The sequence below is a fragment of the Anopheles aquasalis genome, chromosome 3, assembly GCF_943734665.1.
Source record: "Anopheles aquasalis chromosome 3, idAnoAquaMG_Q_19, whole genome shotgun sequence".
Classification (NCBI taxonomy): domain Eukaryota; kingdom Metazoa; phylum Arthropoda; class Insecta; order Diptera; family Culicidae; genus Anopheles; species Anopheles aquasalis.
This window is the reverse complement of record NC_064878.1, coordinates 34545850-34572947: the sequence shown is the minus strand read 5'-3', so window position 1 is coordinate 34572947 and position 27098 is coordinate 34545850. Positions and strand designations below refer to the sequence as shown.

Sequence of the window (27098 nt, the reverse complement as noted above, 5' to 3'; positions counted from 1 at the left end):
TTTATTTATTTTTTTATTTATTTGTTCATGTTTTTTCTTCAATCAAAGAAAAACTGACAAAGACATTTTTTTTTGAAAATTTGCGCTACATACTTGGCTCTATCCTTCTCGGAAATACCACTTATAAAAAAAAATCCTTAAATCATAATCTTAATTCATAATGCTACGCTTCATGTTGGTGTTGAGTTTACGCTTTTACGCTCGGTTTTACGCTCTGCGGGCCTATAATCTTTTTGACATAAGTATAATCTTTTTGGCATTACACTCTGAGTTTATACGAGAGTTTACGGTTCATGTATCCCCGGCTTTATGATTTTTCGATACTACCAATCTTAAGCAAATTCTGTAAAATTTTCAAGTCATTTTGTTTATAATTACCCAAGTTATTGACGTTCAAGTGACGCTACTTTTGTGCTTAGAAAAATCATGGATTCAAAGCAATTTCGTCACAAGTCGAAGAAATTTAGCCCACCGAAGAGCGTCCGTACGGTGGGTGGAGAAGCAATTCGAAGCCCAATTCGTTGATTTTGTACATGGTTTTCTTCGACTTGTTACACGGTGCATTGAGGAAACGCGGCAGCCACTTTGAAAACAGCTTTTTCATACCCAAATGTTTGTGTGATATACTGAAAATCGCGCTATTTGATAACTCTAAGGCATCACAATCTTTTACAATTTCACTTTACGGTTGGAATGTATCAATTTTTCGACATTTTCGACGTTTTCTGCCTTAACGCCTCATTTGGTCGACCAGAGCGACGATGTCTTTACGACCACGTCTAAACTCCTCAAACGTCTGAGATCCGTTCAAAAATCCGTCAAAAAACCGGCCAAAATTTTATTATTTTATAATTCAAACGAACTTCATTTACAGACCTTTCAATTCTGAACATAAGCAAACTTCTTAGGAAAAGCTCACAAAATGAAAATAAAATAGCGCTTAATGCTGCAGCATCAATCAGTCCGGCAATGGGAAATCCACAAACACTTACTGTTTGAAATTTCTAGAAAAGCAGTAGTAGAAAAGTAGTAAAAAGTAGTACTACCTTTCTGCTAGTACACACGCTAATATCTCGCAATGGCACACAAAAGTGCAGAAAAACGCCTTCATTATTCCTTAAAAACCAAAATTTAGGACTGTTTAAAGATTATCTTATTATTTGGATTAGGTTTATTTAAAAAATATTTTTTCAAAAGTTCGGCGTGTGGGCACGTCAAGCTAAAATTTTTCTCCATATTTTTCAATTGCTATTTCTATAATATATGTTATAAATAATGGTACAAAAAAGAGCTTGGCTTAGAATTCTACTAACGGTGGAAGAATATTTACACAACGATATTAACACAACGTAAAAAATTAACCTTCAAACCGTCTTTACAGGGTGAGGCAAAAAAACTGCAACACAGTTAAAACGCCATATATTTTCCATTTTTGTTAGGATTTTATTGAATAAAACCAAAAAATGTTGGGAATTTCATAAACTTTCAGAATCAGTTTATTCTTTTACGGTATGTTACTTTTTGGAGGAATTATGGTCTTGAGACCGTGAAGAGGCCTTGCTTCGCTTGGCCGCAAGTGATGAAATTCTGAACTTTGTTTTCTTTGATGAGAAACCATTCGTTATCCTGTAGTTTTTAAACGAAAAAAAATATGGGATTTAGTTTCCAGGAAAGTCAGCTGATAATTTACACTCTCGGCTGGCCACCACGACGCATAAACCGGGTTGATAATGGGTTGAGATGCGATAACACGCAATTTTTCACATTATTCGCACATTTTCGTTCGGTGGATCCGATATAAATCAACAAACTAATGTTTCTAAAGCTATTAAAAGGTTCATTGCAGTCCTAGAAATGCAAACAATTCATGCGAAACCCCTAGAGATTCTAAAAGGCCTCTGTACCTTCCCTCAAAGCAACAGAGACATGAAATTAGCGTAAAGAAACATTTCACACTTCATTTCCATGTCTCATTGGCTGTCAATATCTATCGGCGCAAAAAGCGCAGGACTTCTCCGTTTGCGGTATTTTGAAGGGCAAGGATAGACCTAAAAAATGACATAGTTTTGAACAGTTTATGCAGACGCTTCTCTAAGAATGAGCCATAATACCACAAAGCACTATGCGGGCAATGAGCGATGGTTTCTTCTACCGTCTCAAGATCATAATTCACCCAAACAGTAACATACCATAAAAAACTGAACTGATTCTGAAAGTTTATGAAATTCCCGACGTTTTTTGGTTTTATTCAAAAAATTCCAAACAAAAATGAAAAATATATGGCGTTTTAAATGTGTTGCAGTTTTTTTGCCTCACCCTGTATATATGTTAAAAAAAAAATTTACCTTTTCTGATTGTCTTGCCAGCTAAATTTTAGAAGCACTAATTTGAATGCCTTGATAACGATCGGATTAAGATACAATAACAGTTAGTAAATATTGGATCCGATTACAAAAATAGCAACTGACTAAAAGCTTCTTGTGTTGACGTTGACAAATCATTTCCACATAAAAATGGCAACACAAAAACCATTAAAAAAGGAAGTTCAGAAACGCAGAGTACAAGTAAGACGATTGTTATGAATTTCACCTTTAGATGCGAGTTCCAATTTTTTGCGGACTTTTCTGGTAGTCTTTTTGGTCGGAAAGAATTAGATTCAGATTTTTTTCGCTGTAACGGGCCAGATTCCTTACAACACTTTTCAAGCCATTCGTGAGCTGTGACGGTTTTTCCCATCAAATAACAATAATAATCCACGATTTTTCTTAATACAGAAGTAGCATCACTCGATCATCAATAAGTTGGGTAATTACAAACAGAATGACTTGAAAAATTTACAAGATTTTTTCGAAGGTTGGTAGTATCGAAAAATCATTAGGATACATATTTTGTGCCGCCTTCTACATTTGAGGCCAAAGACTTATTGAACCACCTGTTAACAAATTGTAATACACATTATTGTATTTTATGTTTGATTGAAAATGTTATCCATTTTCTCTCTAAAATGAGTTTAGAGGACCGACAGATATAGACCTGATTACTGCACATCAAAAGATGATCGCAGATGTAGTAACTCTTCAATAGAGGTGCATGAGTGGTTTAACTGGACTATAAAAAAATGTTTTCTGATTCTCAAATTACTACAATCGACTTATAAATGAGTTGTTATTGAACTGTGAAGGCTTTTGAGGGAGGGCTAAGGTGTGTTTGTGTTTGAAGCTCAATAGTAGAGCTAATCTAGATTAATTTAAGCTTTCGACATACCCATTTTGATAACACCCTGATTTTTTAACATTTCTTTAAAAATAAGGGGTTAGAGCTAAGGGACTTACGGAAGTAATCCGACAAATAATCAAATTCTGTATGGTTTACTGCTACTCTAATCGTTCCATTCGTTCAAATATTCATAGATAAGAGAAATCCATATATTAGGTAGTCGAATAAGTCTTTTCGTATTTTTGGTAAAACTTCAAAGGGATATATTTTTAGTTTTGAGCAACATTATTCAACCAAATATTATTCATTTTTGTTAACCACCTTTTGCCATTTTTCGGCTAAAGACATAATTCCTTTAGTGTAAAAACTCCGTGGTTTATCGTTAAAAAACTGTGACATGAAGTTTCGACATGCTTCTCTTGAAGCCAGACGTACTCCACAAAGGGAGTTTTGCATAGAACGAAACAAGTGGTAATCCGATGGTGCAAGGTCTAGGCTATATGGAGGATGCATCAAAACTTCCCAGTCAAGCTCTCCCAGTTTTTGCCGAGTCATCAAAGATGTGTGTTGTCTAGCGTTGTCATGGTGGAAGACGATGCCCTTTCTGTTGACCAATTGTGGCCGTTTTTCCTCGAGTGCTTGCTTCAATCTCATCAATTGGTGACAGTAAAGTCTAGAATCAAGAGTTTGACCAGGCTAGAGAAGCTCATAATGAATGATTCCACTCCAATCCCACCAAACACACAGCATAACCTTCCGCGGCGTCAATCCTGGCTTTGGGACTGTTTGTGTAGCTTCTGCATTCTTGCACCATGATCTTTTTCGCACGTTATTGCCGTATTTGATCCACTATTCATCTACTGTTACCATTCGCTTCAGAAACGGTTCGATTTCATTCCGTTTCAGCAAAGAATCGCAGATGTTAATTCGGTCCAATAAACTTTTCACAGACAATTCATGCGGTATCCAAAAATCGGTTTTTTTTAACCCACCCTTTTTTAAACGGCTTAAAACCGTTTTATAGTTCCTTAGCGATGTAATGGCTGCTTATGTGACGATCCTGGTCTATCCTTCAATAATTTCATCGATTTTAGCAACGATAGGTCGACCAGAGCGAGGTGCATCTTTCACATCAAAATTTTCAGAACTGAAGCAAGCGAACCATCGTTATGCTACACGAACTGATTCAGCATTGTCCCCCTAAACATCACAAATTTAATTGGAGGCTTGCGTGGCATTTCTCCCTTTTTTTAGAAAAAAATCAAAATATAGCAGATTTCTTCACTATTTTCACACATCTTTGAACAGCTATAACTTTTTGCCCACTGCTCCAAATTCTGTTTTGTTTTGATTAAATGATACATCAAATGTAACTTAAAACAACGAGGTATGATATGACATAATGTGATTTATAACGGTGGAGATAGCCGACTCCAAAGCCATCTATTGCCAAAATACGAAAAGACTTATTCGACTACCTAATATTATTTCTTTTGAAAAATAACAAATGGGGAAGTTATACCTCCATTAAATGTGAGCAAAATAGTGTCCTAACCGTAAAAAAATCGGGTTTTACATGAAATAACCAACAATCAGCTATCTTTTGGGCAGATAACTAGAAATATGGTTTAACCAGTAATAATTAGACACATTTTATACGATGTGGATCACAGAAAATAATGTAAATGGTGGAAAATTCGAAGCAAAGCCATAGGTTTTTGTGACCCATAAAGGCAACCGGCTGTTTTACAATGAATTTAGTTCAATAATGGCAAAATGTAATATTTTTCAAAGCAAATAAGTATGCGACTCTTTTGACGATTTGGATGAATAATGGTTTTATTATTGGTATGATTTCAGCCATAAGGGACCCACCCCGTATGTTCCATGCTAAATCTCGATATTAACGGGTTGATGTTGTAAATGACTTGCTCATCAGGCGCAACTTCCCAGTTCTTTAAGCTAAACGCAAATGATTTCAGTCATTTACAAGGAGCTTGTAAAAGGCGTTTTAATTCATCAGTTTAATTTAATTCATTGAAAATAACCAGGTGTAAGACCTTATATTTCAGTAAGATAACAAATGAACTCATTTTCGCCAACAATTGATTGCATGGTTTGAAGACAAAAACGTCCCTTTTTTTTAAAGTTTAGCATGAATTTGTTACTGCAATCACAGAAAAAACCTTTTTTATTTGTTATTTATATTGATTTTTGCAAAAAAGCAGACAATTATAAAAAATACCAACTTGCACATTGCTTCGAAAAAACTATTGAAAAATGTGATTTTCAAGCAGTTCGGCTAAACGAATTTCTACGTAAAATTTTCATATTTTCATATTTTGGTAATGAACGTAAACAGCTGTCAGTTAGTTGACGTTTGGTGCTTTATGTCAAATTGCTATGACTTCACCTGTTCCCTATAAACACTTTGGCCTACATACAATATCTTCAGATTCTGTGCGGTGTGTACACGGCGTTATGCTGACATTTTCGCCGTTCAGGAGGCTTGTACCAGTCACCCAAACATACCGTCACTCTAGGCGCCATAGCTTAACTTCCGGTGAACCAAATGTCATGAAATTTGGACTGAAAGTGCCTAAAAGATGCACCTTTCAAACAAAAATTTGCACATTAATGTAGCTCCACCAGAATGCAAAAAGTCCTGTTTACTTTGCGACAGACCATGTATTGGCACACTACACTATGTTTCATAATGATAGCCTCACCCTGTTTTTTCGATTTCGCGCTCGAATAAAGCTCCCCAAAAATAATTAAAAATGCTGTAAATGTTCTTTTCATCGTTAAAAGACGTATGCCGTTTGAATTTGTAAAAACTATTAAAAATTGTGCATTTGGGAGCCAAAAATCCAAAAATGAGGTGTTTCATAATGATAGCCTCACCCTACAAAAAATTAAATTAAGATGGAAAACAATTCATTAGGCTATCAATGTTATTTTATTTATAATCAGTAACTCCTCCTTTACTATTAATTGCCTGGAAATGCGGGATGGGATGCTTACAGCGAGCATGAAAAATGTTGCAGTGCGCAAGGATCGCCATGCTCTCTTATTAGCTACTTCCACCTGATGTATGGTGTCAAATTGCCTACCATTCCCGTAAACATCACTAACTAGCATCCGCTAATCATTCTCCATTGAATTTAAGTCCGGAGAAATCGCTGGCCAGGACACTACATTGATGTTTGTATACTTTAAGTAGGCAAGTGTCGACGTGGTGGTGCAGGCAGCAGCAGGACATTATTATCGGACCAATTTACATACATTCAGGGACGTCGTATGAAATTTGATTTTTATCGCTGTTTTATTCTAGACGGGGCCTTTGTTGTTGTTCGCGCTATTTTACCGAAATTTATTGCCCTTTACGAATGTTATTTGCGAGTAAAAAGTAAAGATTATTGTTATCGCATGAGATCGACCGATCAAAATCGTGGCGTGTAAACGCTCCAACCAGATCCGATTCGATCCATGCGATGTGCGATTTCGATCTAGATCGTCCAACCAGATTGTACGATCAAAATCGTAGCGTGTAAACGGTCCATAAAAGGTCAAGTTTTCAATCCCTTCGCGAGATTTGGGGGCTACCGGCGGATGATGCTCGCTGGAAACGCAATCCATGCTGTTTTCAACTAACGCTTTTTTGAACGGTTTATTTATGGCTGCAAACGCTTGCTGTTTTCAGCTAACGCTTTTTTGGACGGTTTATTTCCGGCAGTCCCACGGATCCCCGTAAGTGATCGATCACTCGCTCGTTTGTTGAAAACAATGAGTATGAATCATTTAAACGAGCAAAAGCGATACTATATCTGACAAAATCATTGAAAATTTCCGGATATCCTTCGTATCACCAAACGCTTTCTGTCGATTTGGTAAACATGTATTTGACAGCTCCTGAAGTCCAATATGGCGGCGAGTGAATTGCTATGACTTCACCTGTTATAGTTAAAACACTTTGGTGGCAACGTTGGTTTTTTGGGAAACGCTCTTCAAAATAGCGAGCTGTATGGAGCCTTGTATGAAACGCGGATTTAAAAAAATCTAGAACTTTTTAAGTTTTTCTTCGATTGATCCAAAAAATTTGCATGTTCTTGAAAGGATCAGCATTCAGGAAAAAATGTTAAAAATATGTGTCACAAAAAAAAAATACCGAAGCCCCCTAGAGGACTAATACAGTGGTAGATTCGTATAGCCGCAGACAGTTTTTCCGAGGATTCTCAACTAGCTCTCACACTGGCCATTCTTTTTTCATTTGGAATGATACTAACGGTTTATTTTATCGTTGTTTACAACACATATTGACGAAAAACGTTGTTTTGGAGAAAATATGAGAAAAATTAGAGAGAATATGAGAAATTAAAATTTCACATGGAAATTCGTATATTCGCACTTTATGAAAATCGAAAAGAAAAAACAGAAATCGACTCGAAATCGAAAAAAATCGACTTTTCCAATAGTTTTTTCGAAACAATGTGAAAGCTGGTATTTTTTATAACTGCTTGCATTTCTAACAAATCCAAAACTATAATTTGCCATGGGTTCCGATTAAGCGGCCCATAGACGCTTTACTTTATTTATCAATGTTTTTAATGCAAAAATTGCGTGAAATCGTCGTTTTTTTTATTCCTCGTATGTGGGCAACATTGGACTAATCCTTTATGTTCGTCAATCAGGGCCACAGGCGCATCGTGTTCGTCACTGTGGCCCACAGACGACGCCAATATTCAGCCTCCTCAATATATTTTCAACTGGCTGAAAATCTTCAACTTTTTTGACACAAGCTTCAATGTAGCTCACACACGATAAATATAATAACGAAAAGTACTGTACAAATTAGTACCTCAATCCCACACTCGCTCGTACCCTATATCGCAGGGCATAGAGGTGTACGCAGCACCACAACTCGTACACACCACTACCGGCTAATCGATTGTAATCTGCGTAGAATAAATCAGAATGTATTGAGACACCAGCGGGATTGGTTCGCATTCTCATTATTATATATTGGTGTCAATCAACTTGCATGCAAGTATTGACAAATAAAGTTGAGCGTCTATGGGCCGCTTAACAGTCGTCAATCCGACTTAAACTCGAGTTATTTTTAATTTACCGGTTTTTATGAGAAACCAATCCAAATAACAAACCCAAAAAGAATTTTATGTAATTTCAATAAGCTAATTTCAGCTAGCAGACACTTGGTTAAAGGGATGTTCTGGTCTCTAAACCATGCATTTAATTGTTGGCGAAAATCAATTGATGTGTTATTTCCTGTAATAAAATAAGGCTTTAATCCCCAATAGATTAATAAAAATATCTTTCAAAGTCTCCTTTTACTTTTTTTAAAAGTGGAAAGCTGTACGTGATGAGAAAGTTGCACTCGACACCAAACCCTCACCAACGAATTTTAGGTTTCAACTTACGATATGGTATGGTGGGTCCCTCATGGTTTACATCATGCCAATAACGCCTGTATGCATGCATCCATCATCAAGACATTACTTATTTAATTTGAAAAGTACTTCATTTTGCATTTATTTTATCTATGTTACCAAATTTATGGTAAATGAACCGGTGGTCGTTTTGGGTATTAATCAACTTTGGCTTTGCTTTGAGTTTTCTCCCTGTTTTATGATTTGTTTATGCTCCGTTATGTATAAAATGCGTCTGGTTATTGCTGATCCATCCATATTTCCATTAATTTGCCCAAAGATTGCCAATTTCAGGCTGATTCATGCTAAAACTGACTTTTTGTCCGTTAGGAAATTATTTTCATCGTTTTTGATAGAGGCTTAACCACCCTTTTGGATCTTTTCCGTAGGAAATTATGGATGGATTTCTTATACATACAGTTAATTGAAACAACAGAGCGATTAGAATTGCCGTTTATCAAAAACAGCTTGATTTTTTGTACTTTTTGGTTTATGTATAAGTTGTCCTGAGCGAGTTATTTTCAAAAAATAATTAAAAGCCAAAGTGTTATCAAATAGAGCAAGTCTAAAGCTAAAAATATTCTAGAATAGTTGCACTATTGAACAAAAAATACAACCATTAAATACGTTTTAACGATTTTGGGGAAATATTTTTTTCTTTCACTGCGGCTATACGAATGTCCAGTTTAAAGCAACTGAAATCTGACGATTAGCCCCATTTTGACACATAGCACTCACAATTAGCCACGTATCTAAACCAAATTTTACGTATATACTAGTCACCAAGTGTACTAATACAATACTCGTTTAATGCCGTAAAATAGTGCATCCATTCGTAATTGATTGCCGTTTTACTCCTAAGCCTCCAGGTACGGCTATAAGAATGTCTGCCACTGTACTCATGCCAAGGTTATTTTTATTATTCCATTTTTTGCTAGTATTAAAAGCATAAAAGGTAAAGCTGTTTACGATTGTCTACGAAGTAAACTAGTTTCACATATTTAAAAAAAAGTATGATCAAATTTTGAGTAAACTCGGTGGATCTACCTGAAAAAAGTGTCATAAAAAAATGTAAAAAAACATAACGCTCGGTTCAATAGTTTTTAAGGTAAGATAGGCACCGACTTTGGCAACGTTGGTTTTGGTTTGGGATTCAAAGAATGAAGTCAAATGTTATATAAAGGACCTTACCTTAACACTTTGGTCGTCCAAGTCGTGAACAAGAATTTTCCGTCGTTTGTATTTTTTTTTTTTACAGTGTCGATGATGGTGCCTGTATGCGACGTTCAGCAAGATTGCCATGAAATAGAGAGAACATAAGTATCACGAAACGAAGTATACAATTAGAAAATGTAGCATTTAAAAGCAAGATAATTGTGTTTTCTTTCTCACGCTTATTTTACTAAACTATTTTTCAATCCAATTCCACAAATATGATATATACACTCCTTTCAGTTAGTATAAGACCACCTGCGATTTTAGTAGTTTCTCTCTGCTGGTAACTGCAATAATTTCAACCCGTATCATTATTGATTGGTATTGGTGAGATATGTTTACAATGTAATTTTCGTATTTTTACGTGCATATACCACACAGATACACGCATTTTGTTGTTTTCGACATGTCCAGTTAGTATAAGACCATTTCAATTTTTTGGTCTGCTCGTTCACCAGATATAAAGCATGTTGAAAACATCTGAGGAATTCTTGTAGATAAGATTTACGCTAAGCGAAGCAGTTTTCCTCAGTTGATGAGCTCAAAAGTGCAATTCTTAAGGCAAGGGAAGACTTAAAACATTAATTGTTGAAAAAAAGGGTGAAAAGTAGGCCAAATCGCATTCTCCTGGTTGCAAATCGCAGCGGGAAAGTAACTCTTTATTAATTGTATTATTTGCAAACTGCAACTATTTTTTGCAAGCAAAAGAAAGGTTGTTTTTGAAGAAAAATTGAAATGGTCTTATACTAACTGGACATGTCGAAAACAACAAAATGCGTGTATCTGTGTGGTATATGCACGTAAAAATACGAAAATTACATTGTAAACATATCTCACCAATACCAATCAATAATGATACGGGTTGAAATTATTGCAGTTACCAGTAGAGAGAAACTACTAAAATCGCAGGTGGTCTTATACTAACTCAAAGGAGTGTATACATCGAAGCGTGTAGCGGATCTTACCTATGTTTATATGTTTTCTTCTGCTCGTGCACGATGGAATTTAGCTCTCCTCCACGGTAGTCGGATTCGATTTGCAGTGATACATCGTAAATGAAATCATCATCATATGGGACCTGCCTGCTTTTCCACGAGTAACGAGTCGAAACATGCAAAGCAATTTATGGATCATATTTTCCCGCAGTTTTTAGTTTTGAATTAATAGGAAAATGCCAAAAGTTAAAGTCATTTAACGCATATTTAGTTATGCTCTAATGTCTAAGTCGATGTCAACCAGACCCTCTGATCGATTCATTCTCTCAGGTTTCTCTCTCTCAAAATTATAGAACTGATCCTTTTTCAATATTGAAAACCTTTTTCCAATTTTTCCAATCTAATCCAATTGGTCGCCCAATTTTCGAAATACTAGGAGGAATCGAATCGCTACTCAGCTAATGCTTGTGCCAAGTCACGAAAACAAATGAATATTGAAAAACTGCTGAATACAGCAGGTAGCGTATTCAGTTTTTTCAGCGATTTAGTATGTTACTGCACTAACATTTTACAAAATTATTCATGCTCGTTCTGATATATTTTCAATCGATACATTGTGCCAATTGAATGTAGGCGTGCACCAAGCTTTGTGTGCTCATGATACTCCAAACCCCATTAGGCATAGAATTGTTTTTGAGTTCTGACTTTTGCATGTTGCTTCTGTTAAACTGTGATCATCATATGCCTTAATAAGTATTCGATGTGAACGCGCCAGGTCATTAAATGAATAGAACGGTCCATTTCTAACTAATTTGTCATTGTACAGGTATAAATGCAATATCCATCCATAAACCAAATAAGAGTGCATGTGCAGTGTTTTTAACGCAAGTCCACAGTCCTATTTTAAAACCTTAATCCGCAGTCCCGGGTCTGGCCAGACCCGTATGCTTTTACATATGTTTGCATACAAAAATGCATACGAGATTACGAGTATACAAGCCGAGACGACGAGATATTGCATACGAGTGTATTTCTAAAGGCAGGAATACACGAAGCGTAAACTCTCGTATAAACTCAGAATGTAATGCCAAAAAGTTTACGCTTCGTGTGGCAGGCATAATCGCATAAAAGTTTATACCGAAACGTCAACTGCAATTACATTCATGCACCTGCAATTACACTATGCTATTACATCAATTAGATGTGTTTTTGGCTACAAAAAACATAAATCGACGAGATAAGTTGATTTCTGAACATCTTTTTTTATATTTAAAGATGTTTTTACTGTATATTAGCGATTGTAGAACATTCAATTCATCATAATGCTACGCTTCATGTTGGTGCTGTGTTTACGCTTGCTTTTACGCTCGGATTTACGCTCCGCGGGCCTATAATCTTTTTGGCATTACACTCTGAGTTTATACGAGAGTTTACGCTTCATGTATCCCCGGCTTAAAAAGTCCTTTTTTCCTTTTTTTGCGGAATAAGGTTTTAAAATAGGAGTGCGGATGAGGGTTAATGAACTAGTCGAGAAATAAGTGCAAAAAAATCTGCAATAGCTTCTCTTTTCCTCAAGATATTGCTGTGGCGGATGATGTGACGAGGCCTTAAAAAATAATGATGATGAAGGAAAGGGTATCATACGACTCAGAGAATTAATCAACTCAGAGTAGAAATGAGTCATATTACCAAAAAAAATATAAGATACTCATGTAGCTAATACATACGGTGGTTGATTTGGCGAACGAGTAAGTATGCAATGATGCAAGCCACTGTTTGTGGGTCCCATACCGCTGCTGGTAGTTGGGAAGGCAATAACCGGATCTGAACAACGTTTTAAGTATTCTAGAACAGGAGAACGAGTAAAAAAGATGTTTTGAAAGCATAGATCGTGTGTAAAAAGCTTTACGCAACGTAAAATATTAGGTTTAACACTTAGTATTTTTGATTTTTTGACTGCCATAAGTAAAAGCCCACCTCTAGGGTCCACCACTCTTTCGTCTGAAAATACGTCATTTTCAGTCACAAAGGCCTTTGTGAACGAAACGGTCACTGTACATCAGTAAAAATGTTGCCCATCTCTGGCCACTAGTTTTTCTCATATTTCAGGCTATTTTCGAATTCCATGTCGAAGGAACTCCTCGTCTTTTGAAGCAATCCACTCAACTAAAAAAAATCAACACTTCCATTAAGAAGTAGGTACTGTGTAGCTAATCAAATTTTTAGCTACCAAACAAGTAGTTTCCTACAAGAACAATGTCTGGTGTATACATCGGGTGTATATTTCTGAAAAGTTTTCATGCGTTTTGTGACATACGGTCATGCGTTGTCATGTTGGAAAATAAGTTTATCATGTCCGTTATCCCATTCAAGGTACAGCTCGCATCAAATACCCCGTTGACAAACCACATTTTCTCCTGTTAAGGCTCCTGTTAAGGCTTAACAGGAGCGCGCGCCATACAAATTCTCCCCTGTTAGACATCAACAGGAGCGAATTCGAGCTTCTGGAACTCGACTCGAATTCCTTACTGTTAATGTCTAACAGAGGAGAATTTGTATGGCGCGCGCTCCTGTTAAGCCCTAAAGCCGGCGATACATGAAGCGTAAACTCAAGCGTAAATATAAAATTAATTTACACTTGAACATGTTTACATGACCGGGTTGAGATGCGTAATCCGAATTACACTGACCTTCTATGGACTTTTGTGAGAAAAATAGGATCTTTTTTCCGAAGAAAAAGATTAAAAACGCTAGTAATGATCACTCACTATTAATGCAAACCACAAACAGGAAATATAGTGAGGCAAATCGCTTGCAAACAGCGTTTACGTTAGGATTTATGCTCCGTGGACCTATAATCTTTTTTACACCGTGTAAACGGCAAATGTAAACTTTTTGGCATTACATTCTGAGTTTACGCTAGAGTTTACGCTTCATGTATCGCCGGCTTAACAGGAGCCTTAACAGGAGAAAATGTGGTTTGTCAACGGGGTATTCAAATGTAAGAATGTTTTTAAACCTCCTCGCAAAATGAAGTTTTCAGTTTTAAAAGAAAAAAAACTGTTAAAATTAACAATAAAAACATCACTTAGAGTAAAGTGGGGCAAGAATGCGCATGGGGTAAGAGTGCGCACCAGTCATTTCTAGAAAACGGTAGCACTGAAACTGGCAACACTGTACTTGTTTGAAAGGTCATGTAATGGCTTGTTCATACGTGTTTTTCTTTTGGATTGGATAAATAACAACAAAGAAATGCGGTAAGTTGTATTTTTCGCAATTTGCATATTATTGAAGTTTTTTTAAACATTCTCTCATTTCGTTTGGATTTTCTTATGCTAGGCTATATAAGCCACAAAGACTCCGTAATTAATGTAGAATCAAATGGTGAAAACATTATTCTGGAATACGGATTGATATTTTGGTATTTTACCATTTCTCTTAAAACGGAACTATGGGGCAAGAGTGCGTGCGCAAGAGTGCGTGCGCAAGAGTGTTGTGGCTGTTCTTTTGTCGCAAAAAATGCCTAGAATGCTTTCAGAGTGTGTTGAATTGTGCCTATGAACTCGGAGATATTCAATGGAAAGAATTTTGAACCAAGCGCAGTAACAGATATTCCCCAGAATCCTGTTTTGGTACCGAAACAAACTATCGAACCGAAACGGTTCGAAACCCCATCAGTTCCTGATCAAATCCATACTGAGGGTTTGGTTCAAGAAGAACCGCTGGATTTATCCACCGGATTGGACGAAGACATTTTGGTTGATCTTGAGGAGCTTAGACCACTTCCTAAGCGCAAAACTCCTCAGCAAAGAAGGAAGAAAGACCAAAAGTCTGAGACAATATCAAGTAGTCCAATAAAACAGAAATTGGAGAACAGAACAACCAACAACCAACAGAAGAAGGGAAAATATCCGCAAAAAAAAGAATTGAATTGAATTGAAGAGTTGAAATTTTTTTTTTGTTTGAAATGTGTTATGAAATTATTTTTTTGATTAGAAAAAAAGGATTTTTTATGAAATGCTTGTTTTGTTCAATAATGGATTATATTTACTCTAGACTTCACACTTCGACCAGTTTTAAACTTCGAAGAGGTTTGATTTCGTATGCGCTCCACCCAATACGCATCCTTGACCCAATGGTGGGGTAAGAATGCGCATTTTTTATTTTTGCTTAATATGCATTTTTAACAAGATGTATGAGTACGATAAAAAAAAATGTTCCACAATTTTACGCTACAAACCCATACTTTCATTTGGTGTAGCTAACAGGACGAACACTTCTTTCCTTAGAGAAATACAGCGAGTTAAAAGTTAAGTGCACACTCTTGCACCACTTTACTCTATTGCGTTTTAAAATTATTTGGTTCTACTTTAAAACGACATCACACACGAGGCTGAGAACTTTCCCAAAAATAGCAACATCTTTTAATAGTATAAAAAAACTATATAATAGACTTAATATAATTAAAACATTAAACAACTACATCATTTAGTATACAGGGTGGTAACGCCGAAGTGATTCACTTAAACTGACATCACAGTATTGAGAATGCGCTGCTGTGTGTTTTAATAACATATTACAACACTAAAATTACTATTTAATTAGTTCAATTCAAATCCTTCGCCTTTGTTTTTGATTCGGCCCGAAGTCGCTTTTGGAAACCATGACACGACCATGTGTATCCCCATATGCTGAAGTCCAGTGGCTTCAAATCGGAAGACGCTGCGGGCCATTCCGATGAGCTTATAAAACATGGCAAATTTTGCGCACATCGTGTCTGCACAATCAATTCCTTTTGTGCTGGTGCTGGACTATTTGCTGAACGTGCTGAACCTATTGAAAACAAAAATCATTTTCTCCATATAGTATCTTCGCACAAGGAACAAATTAACTTTGAAAACGATCTCCAAATATTTGTTAATGTTAACCCTCGCACCAACTGATGGGTCTGGCCAGACCCATTGCATTTTCAATCGTTAATAACTCAAGTTCTATTAATTGTAGCGTCTTGGCCTTTCGGGTAGCTTCCTAAAATTTTATTTCCTTTCGATTGATACCACTATCGTTTAAGAAAAAGTCCTCGGAGTACGCGAAAAAAGGACTTAAAAAAAATACCCCTCGGACCAACTGATGGGTCTGGCCAGACCCCTATGCTTTTACACGGGGTTGTATGGGCGTACATGCTGTGTTTTAAACAATCTTTCTACCTCTAGGAATCGCATAATTGAGCTCTCTCTTTTGCATATGTGTTTAGCATAGCCTAAACTATGTGACAAGACAAAAATTTGACCAAAATCTGTTCTATTTTTGGAAAAAAACACATTTTAGTTTCTCGATTTTCCCCATGCAAAAAGTGCCTAAAACTTGTATGCGAATTCGTACTTTCCTCTCCTAAAATCATCGCCACACATAAACTAATAAACTTTTTCCAAGAAAGTGATATCAGTCATACAAAGTAATAATTTCTCTACAAGAATCAATTGTCATAATAGTATAATGTGACGATTATAATGTGTACGAGCATAATTTTGCGACGTGTCGCTCGTGTGGTGCAACCGTATGAATTAGCATACGAGCACTGTCATGGCCGGCGAAAACTCGTGTGCAAAAACGTTCTTCTTTCTCTTCTTCTTTTTCTTCGCTAGCTTCATTCATGGTGCAATCAAAACGATCGATTCTAGTGGAGAAATGATCGCTTGTTATGACTGATATCACTTTCTTGGAAAAAGGTAATTAGTTTATGTGTGGCGATGATTTTAGGAGAGGAAAGTACGAATTCGCATACAAGTTTTAGGCACTTTTTGCATGGGGAAAAATCGAGAAACTAAAATGTGTTTTTTCCAAAAACAGAACAGATTTTGGTCATACTTTTGTCTTGTCACATAGTTTAGGCTATGCTAAACACATATGCAAAAGAGAGAGCTCAATTATGTGATTCCTAGAGGTAGAAAAATTGTTTCAAACACAGCATGCACGCCCATACAACCCCGTGTAAAAGCATAGGGGTCTGGCCAGACCCATCAGTTGGTCCGAGGGGTATTGAAACATCAGTTGGTGCGAGAGTTAATGTGAACAAATGTTTTGTTAATTTTTACGCCGTTATCGACGAATGACAGGAGTAGTTTCCCTTTTTGATGATACTAGGTAAGCAGCCCGGTTACAGAGCTACGCACGAAAGCAGGATTATTTGGAATTTCTTTGTTTTCCTATTTACTTAACATACAAAAATGCTCTTCCATGTCATTCTAATGTTATCCATCTCTACTTTATCAAAGAGGCTCGATAGCTACACATTTTTGTTATCTTCACGGCATGAACATTGCTGCTGGCGAATGCAGCGGTTGATAAGCCAACTCCCAGCCATGTGCTCTGATAGCTAAACCGCCCGGTTACAGAGCCTCGTTTGAAAAAATGATTGTTTGCAATTATTCCTTTTCCATTTCTCACCAAACAATCAAACATGTCCCTCCATTCCATTTTAACCATTTCTATGTTGACTCATTTTCAATTTGATTCCTTACAATTCCGAGCGTTTGCTTGCGATTTCACCGGAGGAAGGGTTCTCGTGAGTCGATGTAAGATTAAGGCGTGATCATATTCTTCAGCGGCCAAAGTGGTGCAGCGATTGACCTTGCACCAGGTTGATTGTCATTGCCTCCCGGTTCAGGTCCAGGTCCTGCAAGTTGTCACCGTATGGAGCAGTAAAGCAGGCGCGTCCCATTAGCCAGCACCCGTTCAGCTTTGCCGCATCCTTGTCTATGTATATCGCCTCAATTTGTTTCAGTGCACCTCGATACCGGAAAGGTGAATCATTGCCTTATCGGTAGCCTGTCCACAATGCTGCCGTTGATGGATGTCTGGCCCATCTTTTTGATTTTCGAAGAGCATAATTTTACCCTTGATCCTTACACATGCTGTAATGGTTTGTTTCATCATTTGATTAGCCGTTGTCTTCGGTACGATCTGGCGATAATCAAACAGCCCTACAGCATATCCACCGAACAGCCGAAACCTGCCGATAATATTTTGCAGTGGCATGCATTGCCCATGGCAAAAGCCCGTGAGACAACATCAGAGCCAGAACAATCTTCGATTGGCTTCGGATCCTAATGCAAAGAATGCAAAGATCACTCTTTAGCAACAGGAGCTTCTATCAGGTCCAGGTGTAATATCTGGCCCATCGAGGCGGGCAGGACCGTTCTGATAGCATAGAAGCAATCGCAGACGGAGAGTGAACCATTCCTCCTAACGCGATTGTATTTTGTCGCATGCAGCGAGTGCAGTGCGTGTTTGCCTGTGGCATTATGCCTTGACGGCCAGCGACAGGATCGGTGCCGCGTTAATATAGTGGCCTTAGTATGTCGGGTTCGATCCCTAAATGCTGATAAATCTGATCAATTAGCAATCGAGCATAAGCCATAAGATTACTTAAACAGTGCGGTTCCATTTGAGGAAATGACAGTAAACCATTCCTACCGCGATTCCATTGTGGCGCATACACCGAGTCTCTTGATTGTTTGCTTGTTCCATTAGGCCTTGCAGGGCAGTGGCAACATATCGATACCGCAATCGGCAATATACCGATAAAATAATGATTGGATGCATTTTTTTGCTTTTCCATTTCACGCGCACGTTTTTGAAAAACCAAGCTTGAGCTGCTTGAGCCATTCGCTCTCCACCAAGGCGCGCTCTGCTCTCCCGTGCGCCTTATGCTCGCGCACTCTCTGACCGCCCTGGTCGCATACGGCAAGGGCAGTGCCCGTTTGCTTGTCCCATTATGCCATGCCAGTCAGTGCCCTAACCGATTTTCACGAAAATCAAATCGGAAATATCAGTAAAATGGGGTCTTCCATTCATTTTCGTGGGTCAAAATCATTCATTGGATGCATTTTTCGCTTTTCGATTTCACGCGCACGTTTCTGCAAAACCAAGTTGCCTGCGCCATTCGCTCTCTGGTTTCTCCTCCACAGCACGCTCTGCACTCGCGTACTCTCGCTTCGAGCGGTGGGGAAATATCGCGCGCGGAATTTTGTCTCGCTCGCGCTCGTTGAATGCACATGTATTGCATCTCGCTCGGCGTCGCTTTCCCCTTCTCGTTCGCGCTCACGTCATAGATGGTCATTTGCGGTCTCGCTCGGCGACGCTCGGCGTCGCTCCTAATCAACATTTGTATAGTGTTTGGTTTTTTGTATATGGATTGCTCCCCAGACCGTCACAGCTGAGGCGTTTTGGTGCCTCTCGAGTCGACTGCTTTTTACTGGCTGGTGCATCACACGACAAGACTTATGCCATAGACACGATCATTTTTCTTATTCAAAGTTGCCTCCAAAATAGACCATTGTTCGTCTGAAAAATGTGTTGTGAGCAGGGTGCCTCTTCAGGAATATTCGAGATATGGCAACCCCATCGGCCACATTTTTGCGAGACAACCGGTGAATCCTCTGCTTCTACAAAAGACTATATCCAAGATACTTTTTTAATTATTTTTGCATGCAGGTATGCCTCATTTTCATATCACGCCTCATTTTTCTTACCAAGCATTCCGGATGTTATCGTCTTAATCTGACCACCTTAATTATCGCTGGAATGCGTACAGTCCGTGTTTCCCTCGGTTTTACGTTTCAGGGACAACCGTAACATCATCTATGAATCGTTTGATGGTCCAATGTACGAATATTCTGGACAAATTTAGATGCGATAGCTTGATTCTTATCTCATGTTTGGTTAGGTTTTGAAGATGTAGCATCTTAAATTGTTTTGTACACGAATCCATTTCAATTTTCTAGAAAACAAAACCCAAATTCAGCAGTAAACAGATCACTCTTTCAAATAGTAAATACAGATCGGATGTTTGGCTGTCATAGTTATTACAGAGTGCACTAGAAAGAGTGTATCACTTCGACGTTGCCATCCTGTAGATTTGTAATGCAAGGTCACTGTTGATGATTGAATAAACATAAAAGATAAATCTTGGGTTTTCTGTAATACTTACTATACTTTCTTTTATTTAGTTTCTCTTCGTCACTCTCGTTGATGTCGTAGCCCATAATATAGGAAGAACAGTCATCGTTGTAGCCATAACTGTTGGTTGCGATCGTTTCGCTTCCTTTAGGATGGTGAAATTCTTTTGTACTGGATTGACGACTGCATTGTACAGCGGGAAACCCGATAGGAGCTACTGCGCGCATAATTTCTGAAGGTTTATGATGCAGCTCGACATCACAGCTTGAATGTTTTAATAATCTGGGGTGTTTAAGATGGCAAATATGATGTTGATCTTCATGTGGACAATTAAGTGCAGCGATCAGTTGTCTGCTTCCTAACACCTTATTGTCCTCAACTTGAATGGCAGGACTTGCAAGATTGGCTATAGTACGTAAGTTTGTTAGTGAGCCCACTCGAGTGTGTGTCTGATTCGATTCACAAACTGAATTACTTGATTTTTTACAAATCGAGGCGCGTCGATACTGTTGTAGCTTAACCATATCACTAACCGGCGATGACTGATGAAGATCGATACGTGTTGCTATCACAGGTAAGTTGGCTGCGGTCAGTTGGTTAAAGCTTTCAGTAGGTTCTAAAGTTGGCAAAGAATCTCCTAATAGTGGTGCTGTCATATTGCCGGTTTGTGCACTAGTACTGCTGGGGCCCTTGCAAAGGGCTGGGGTCAATCTGATTTTTCTACTTCTGCTCTTTTCGTCTAGTAGCAGGGATGACTTCTTGCTAACATTGCTACCGGTACTAAGTCTACCGTCGCCAGTCTTAGATGCTGACTTATTCATGACTATCACAGTGGAGTTTAGTTGTTGCTGTTGCTGATCCTTATCGTATAGACTAAGATCAACTATGATAGAATTATCACAGTCGCCTGCACTCGCTCTTGTCAAATGTTTCTGATAGGTGGCAGTACTAAATGTTAGATGCCTACCTTCCATGGTTGATTTTTGACGTGGCAGTACCGGACTGTTTTGAGCACTGATTGATTTTGCTTCGAGGATTCGTATTCGGTTGGCCGCATTTCCTGCTGAAAGGAACGAATTCCTTCCAGACTGTTGCGCAGCAACACGTGTGTGAACGGAACTCTTAATAATCGATATCGGTTCCGATGCAATACTTCGTCGTATATCTGATACTTCACTTACTGCATCTAGTTCTATTGACACGTTCGAAGTGCTATCATCAAGAACGAAGCGTTCAGATTCAGCTTCGTTCGATGTACGATCAAATACTGATGATTTGCGTGTCAATGCTGCTGGATCCTTTTTACATTGCAGCCAATCTGTATTATTCGATCTATCTCCCAGTTCCAATGAATAGATCTGGTTTGTCTGGGGGCAATTCATATACTTTGTTCGACTATGACAAATTTTTGAACCATCAGTGACTGTTTCAAATGAAAAATGGTCGCAATTCGGAACACTGTCCATGAGCTCATGAGATGATTCTATATTTGATGTCACAACCGCTTTGTCGTCATAATCCGATAATGATGAAAGGTCGCCGGCTTCAAGCATCACCTCTTCATCGCCATTACATGAGGAAAATCCATCCACGACAAATGCGACCGTGTGATTTGTATCTTCTGTTTTAGTGTGGGTAGTGGTAGCATTTTGCAAAATTACTCCTATAGGCTTGTTTGGGTTAGATCTGGAAACATTTCGCGCCTCGATGCTGTCTATTCGTTCGCAAGCTATGCTGCTGCTGTTACTTGTATTTGCGGCTATCACATGGCGACAACAACCAGGTCCAATAACTTTACCTCCAAATAGAACCCTTCGTAACAGCCGTGACTTTTTATGGCGCTTTTTAAGATCAGATTCCCGTTTTATTGACAAAATTTTATTTTCAACTAGTGTTGAAAATACCGCTTCAAATTGGATTGCCCGGCCCAGATCCTCCAGGGTACCATTCGTGCACACGGCTTTGTCAACCTTCATCCCTTGTTAGATTTAGGTCTGAAGACCTCTGTGTCAATGTAATGACTATGTCGTTCTTATTATGTTTTCTTATTCATGTGTGGTTGTGTCACTTCAACACAATCCAAACTTTTAATGTAACGTAGTTCTGGTACATTGTTTCGATGTCCTAAGTGTTGATCATGTTTCTATTTTTTTTATTCTATGATTAACTATGAGTTTTTAAAGTTATTAAATACGATTACAAGTGAAACCTGAGCTGGGCGCCAACTGCCTTGCTTTCCTATGCCAGCCGACGAACAGCATTGCTACATTTTCAGTTTAACATCTTGTTGGAGCTAGAAGTACAAAAAACATTTTATATATACATATAAAAAAGTTTGTTATAGTTGGTAGGTTAGTTAGTGTATGTAGACATTGTAGACTTGTGTAGACTTAAGCGGCCCATAGACGCTCAATGTTTTGTAACAATTTTTTTGACGCAGAGTTGACGTTTCATTGCCGTCTTTTTTTTACTGGTCGTGTGGGCAACATTGGTATAGGTGCTTATTCTGTAACTTGCGATTGCAATAGCCTCTAGGCGATGATTCATTTAGTTCTTTTTGTGTTCATTTTGGTGTTCACGATCGCCTACTGTCGAGTGCATTTTTGTGATCGACAGCAGGCGTTTTGTTTACATCGAGCACCGACTTTGAATGGTTTGATATGAAAAACGATTATAACGTCCTGATTATGCATTAATAACTTCTACCTGCTAATCGTATACTATTATTAAAAAGGTTAAGTCGTTTTTGATACCGAAAAAATCAAGTTAATTCACAGTTTTTTTACTTCAAACTGTCATTTTGAATTGTTTATTGTTTTCGAAACTATTCGAAACAACGAGTTGAAGTTTCGAAATACGCATGAATCATCGAACGCCTCGAAGCTATCGAAATCGCCTGGTACAGAATAAGCACCATAATCATCAATATTTCGGCAATCAGGGCCACAGACGCATCAATATTAGCCGTCAAACACCCTGTCAGCCAGCTGTCAGTGACAAAACGAAACGTCAAGTCAAGTATAGTGCTGATAACAGATTGCCGTTTTCGTCAATGTCGCCCACAGACGACGCCAATATTCAGGCTCCTCAATATATTTTTAGCTGGCTGAATTTTTTTGATAGGAGCTGCAATCTAGCTCACACCAACGTGTCTATAGGAAACAGGTGAAGTCATACCGAACAAAATCGCTCGCGACGATTAGAAAAATGAATGAAGAAAACTGACAGTTCGTATATATGTTTTGGTTACGTTGGAGACGCTGTATTCGCTTTTAGAAGTAAGAAATCCGTAAAGAAAGTTTTTCCAGTTTTTCAGTGCTCTGATTGTTCTACATTGGTGGTTTTAAGATGCAAACTCTTCCTTATCACTCTTCCTTTGCGAGGCGCATCTCGCGATTGGCAGACGATCTGCCGAGCCAGCGTTCTTATATGATGAACAAAGCGCGCTAGAGCTGCCTTTATTCGGGCAGAAGAACCCACTACTTCTCCTTGCTGCTCCGTGTTCGGAACAAGCGAAGTGGTTTCACCTTCGCCGGATCTTTGGTCGGACACGCGATAACACCCTCCTTTGGATGCACTGAGCATGTAGCGCTGATGTGACGTTGAGCATCTATGCGTCGCTTTATGGTTTGTAGTATAGTGTAGTAGTATGATTGATAGTTAATAATTGTATACGCGTATTATTTTAAATAAAGGTCAGTATGAAATATAAACCACATCCAATCAGACGTACAGTTGTGTTCAAAATAATAGCAGTGGCTGGTTCAAAAGTTAAAAAGTAACATAAAATGATAATTCATGCATCGATTCGAAATCTGTTTGTAGTCCATACAAAAAGGAACAAAAAATAAACAAGCATGCATAGTTTACTTTTTAAAACAGCCCATTACTAAGGACAATTTTAAAATAACTAAGAAAGTAGCTGTTAAAAATTAGCAGTGTTTCACCATTCCTAGTATTTTCACTCGAGAATAGGTTTTGCTTCCGAAACAGCACATTTGACATCTACCCATAGATTGAGATCAGGAGACGGCGCTGGCCACTCCATAACCTTGATGTTCTTCGGCTGAATCCACGCTTTTACGCGTTCACTAGTATATTTAGGATCATTATCCTGTTGAAATAAAAATTTCAATGGAATTTCTTCTTCAGCATAAGAAAGCATGACCTAGACAAGAATTCTGGTGTATGCATGATGGTCTATGATGCCTGGTATAAGATAAAATAGCCAGGCAATAAAGGAGGAAAAACATCCCCATATTGGCCTCCTCATGTTTCAATGTCCTTACCGTATTCCGTGGTTGAAATTCTGTGGCAAATGGATGTCTTACGTACTAATAACGGTGTTTTGATCCAAACAACACTATTTTTAATTCATCAGATCACAAAACATTGCGTCATTTTTCCTTGGACCAGTCGACGTGGATTGTTGAAAACTTAAGACGATCATTTTGGCAGAGCACACCAGTAATTCTTAAACCTGCTGGTACGACTTTTCTTACTTTTCCATATTTTTAAAATAAAATTCCGATTCTATACAGATCAATGGTTAGAGGGTCCCATTTTACTGCTGTAAAAATAAAAAAATCTTGCCTTTCGTTAGTTTTTGGTTTTTTACATATTAACCAATTGATGGAAAAGCAAAACATGCAAAGAAAATTTTTTAAAACACAAAATAACAATGAAAACAGCTTAGAACCGCTCACCACTGCTATTATTTTGAACACAACTGTATATGTATATACAGGGTGAGGCAAAAAAACTGCAACACATTTAAAACGCCATATATTTTTCATTTTTGTTTGGAATTTTTTGAATAAAACCAAAAAACGTCGGGAATTTCATAAACTTTCAGAATCAGTTCAGTTTTTTATGGTATGTTACTGTTTGGGTGAATTATGATCTTGAGACGGTAGAAGAAACCATCGCTCGTTGCCCGCATAGTGCTTTGTGGTATTATGGCTCATTCTTAGAGAAGCGTCTGCATAAACTGTTCAAAACTATGTCATTTTTTAGGTCTATCCTTGCCCTTCAAAATACCGCAAACGGAGAAGTCCTGCGCTTTTTGCGCCGATAGATATTGACAGCCAATGAGACATGGAAATGAAGTGTGAAATGTTTCTTTACGCTAATTTCATGTCTCTGTTGCTTTGAGGGAAGGTACAGAGGCCTTTTAGAATCTCTAGGGGTTTCGCATGAATTGTTTGCATTTCTAGGACTGCAATGAACCTTTTAATAGCTTTAGAAACATTAGTTTGTTGATTTATATCGGATCCACCGAACGAAAATGTGCGAATAATGTGAAAAATTGCGTGTTATCGCATCTCAACCCATTATCAACCCGGTTTATGCGTCGTGGTGGCCAGCCGAGAGTGTAAATTATCAGCTGACTTTCCTGGAAACTAAATCCCATATTTTTTTTCGTTTAAAAACTACAGGATAACGAATGGTTTCTCATCAAAGAAAACAAAGTTCAGAATTTCATCACTTGCGGCCAAGCGAAGCAAGGCCTCTTCACGGTCTCAAGACCATAATTCCTCCAAAAAGTAACATACCGTAAAAGAATAAACTGATTCTGAAAGTTTATGAAATTCCCAACATTTTTTGGTTTTATTCAATAAAATCCTAACAAAAATGGAAAATATATGGCGTTTTAACTGTGTTGCAGTTTTTTTGCCTCACCCTGTATGTAAAACGGTAAAACGGGTCGACTGCCCCCGTGAACTTTTTTATCGTTTATGTTTCATTTTCCCCGGCGAAATTCATTTTAATTAACGTCCAGCTTTAAACCCACCCTTATAAACGTCATGAAAACGATAAAATTCAAAAAGATGGAAAGAGAGCAAACTATGAACGAAAGAGAAAGAGCATACTTATCGATCAGCTGCTTCCTGTCAAACGTACGAAACGATACAAATGCAAGAACAGCAAGGCGCATGCGTAAGTCACTAGAGTGAAAGAGATAGTTATATTCCGCTTTGCCGTCCCGAGGCAACATGGCCGGTTTGTTGGTAAACAAAACAACGCCATCTGGCGGTCGCTGTGATGGCGTTGATTTATTTGCCCCCTCGTTTGAATCGGCGGTTGGCGCGTGCGCCCAATGCACCATGGTTTCTCGCTCAGCGCTCAGCCATGTCGTCGCACACGGCTGGCCGTTTGCTAGCGCACTCGTGGCGCGTCCGCCGCTGGCCAGCTGGCTACCCTGCACCGATCGCTCCGCGACACCTAAGACATCTGGACAGCATTTTCAGGCTCCAGGTCATGGACATTGCCAGGTGCGGAGTTTGACTGGGGCGGTACATCTCCAAAACGATAACGGAGGTGTCCAAAGGTCAGCTCAGTGTGGACAGAAACCACACGCTGAGCATAAGGACAAATGCTGGCTTGATCTCGACAATTTATAAGTCGTGCGCGTGGGTGCATGTCCGTTAGTTTGAAATTTGAATTTTCAAAACGAATTCGCCTCTACTTTCAATTTGCCTTGGTAACCTATAGCTGTGCCTTTCTTTCAAAGGTTGGCCTCTCTCTTTCTGGCGCATTGGCTAGGTAGGAAATCGGCAACCCTGCTAAAATGGTTGCCAATTTATACTGGCGAAATCCCACAATGACAGTTAAGCGGAGAGTTCACGGGGGCAGTCGACCCGTTTTACCGGTAAAACTGTACGGCATAGCGGAATATAACTATCTCTTTCACTCTAGTGACTTACGCATGCGCCATGCTATTTCTGCATTTTTATCATTTCGTACGTTTGTCAGGAAACAGCTGATCGATAAGTATGCTCTCTCTCTTTCGTTCATAGTTGCCTCTCTTTCTATCTTTTTGAATTTTATCGTTTTCATGCCGTTTATAATGGGGGCTTGAAAGCTGGGCGTTAATTTAAATGAATTTCGTCCGGGAAAATGAAACATAAACGATAAAAAAGTTCACGGGGGCTGTCGTACAGTTTTACCATTTCTTCAAAACAACTACTACTAGAATAAACAGATGTGTATTAATATGATCCTTAGCAATCTCTCGAATTTTGGGATATCGAATGTTTCCAAAATAGATTTATTTCGATCATAGAATAGAAATATATCACTAAAAAAATTAGGCATGTATAGTATCGCCTGAGAAGAAATAGTTAGGAATCGGTTCCTGTGTATGCGTACGCATCCACATACATCCGCCATGTGTGTTTAGCCGAAAAAATCATTTTTGAAGCTCTGAAAATATGATATCAATTCAAAAACATCTCTTGTCCGGAATGGTAAACGTGTTATTCCAATTTGAAACTGATCGAGCAATATTTGGAGCTACGGTGTCGTTATAAACCTTCCAGCG

The 27098-nt window shown here is 38.3% G+C and overlaps 1 protein-coding gene across 7 annotated transcripts in view; it reads right to left on the bottom strand.

The window, feature by feature from the left end:
- LOC126575824 (uncharacterized) overlaps positions 1–27098 on the bottom strand; it is a 59253-nt gene that overhangs the window by 27037 nt on the left and 5118 nt on the right. For 2 of the 7 annotated variants that reach the window (XM_050236748.1, XM_050236745.1), the window contains exons 1-5: positions 24064–24194; positions 19806–22067; positions 12541–12658; positions 10844–10963; positions 9855–9936 (exon numbers count right to left, since the gene is read on the bottom strand). In XM_050236748.1, coding sequence (XP_050092705.1) covers positions 9855–9936; positions 10844–10963; positions 12541–12658; positions 19806–21750 — 2265 coding nt within the window. In that variant the 5' untranslated portion in view covers positions 21751–22067; positions 24064–24194. Of the gene's footprint in view, positions 1–9854; positions 9937–10843; positions 10964–12540; positions 12659–19233; positions 19271–19347; positions 19726–19805; positions 22068–24063; positions 24195–27098 lie in introns of those variants that run through there. The other 5 variants (XM_050236750.1, XM_050236747.1, XM_050236746.1 and 2 more) reach the window with 4 other exon arrangements.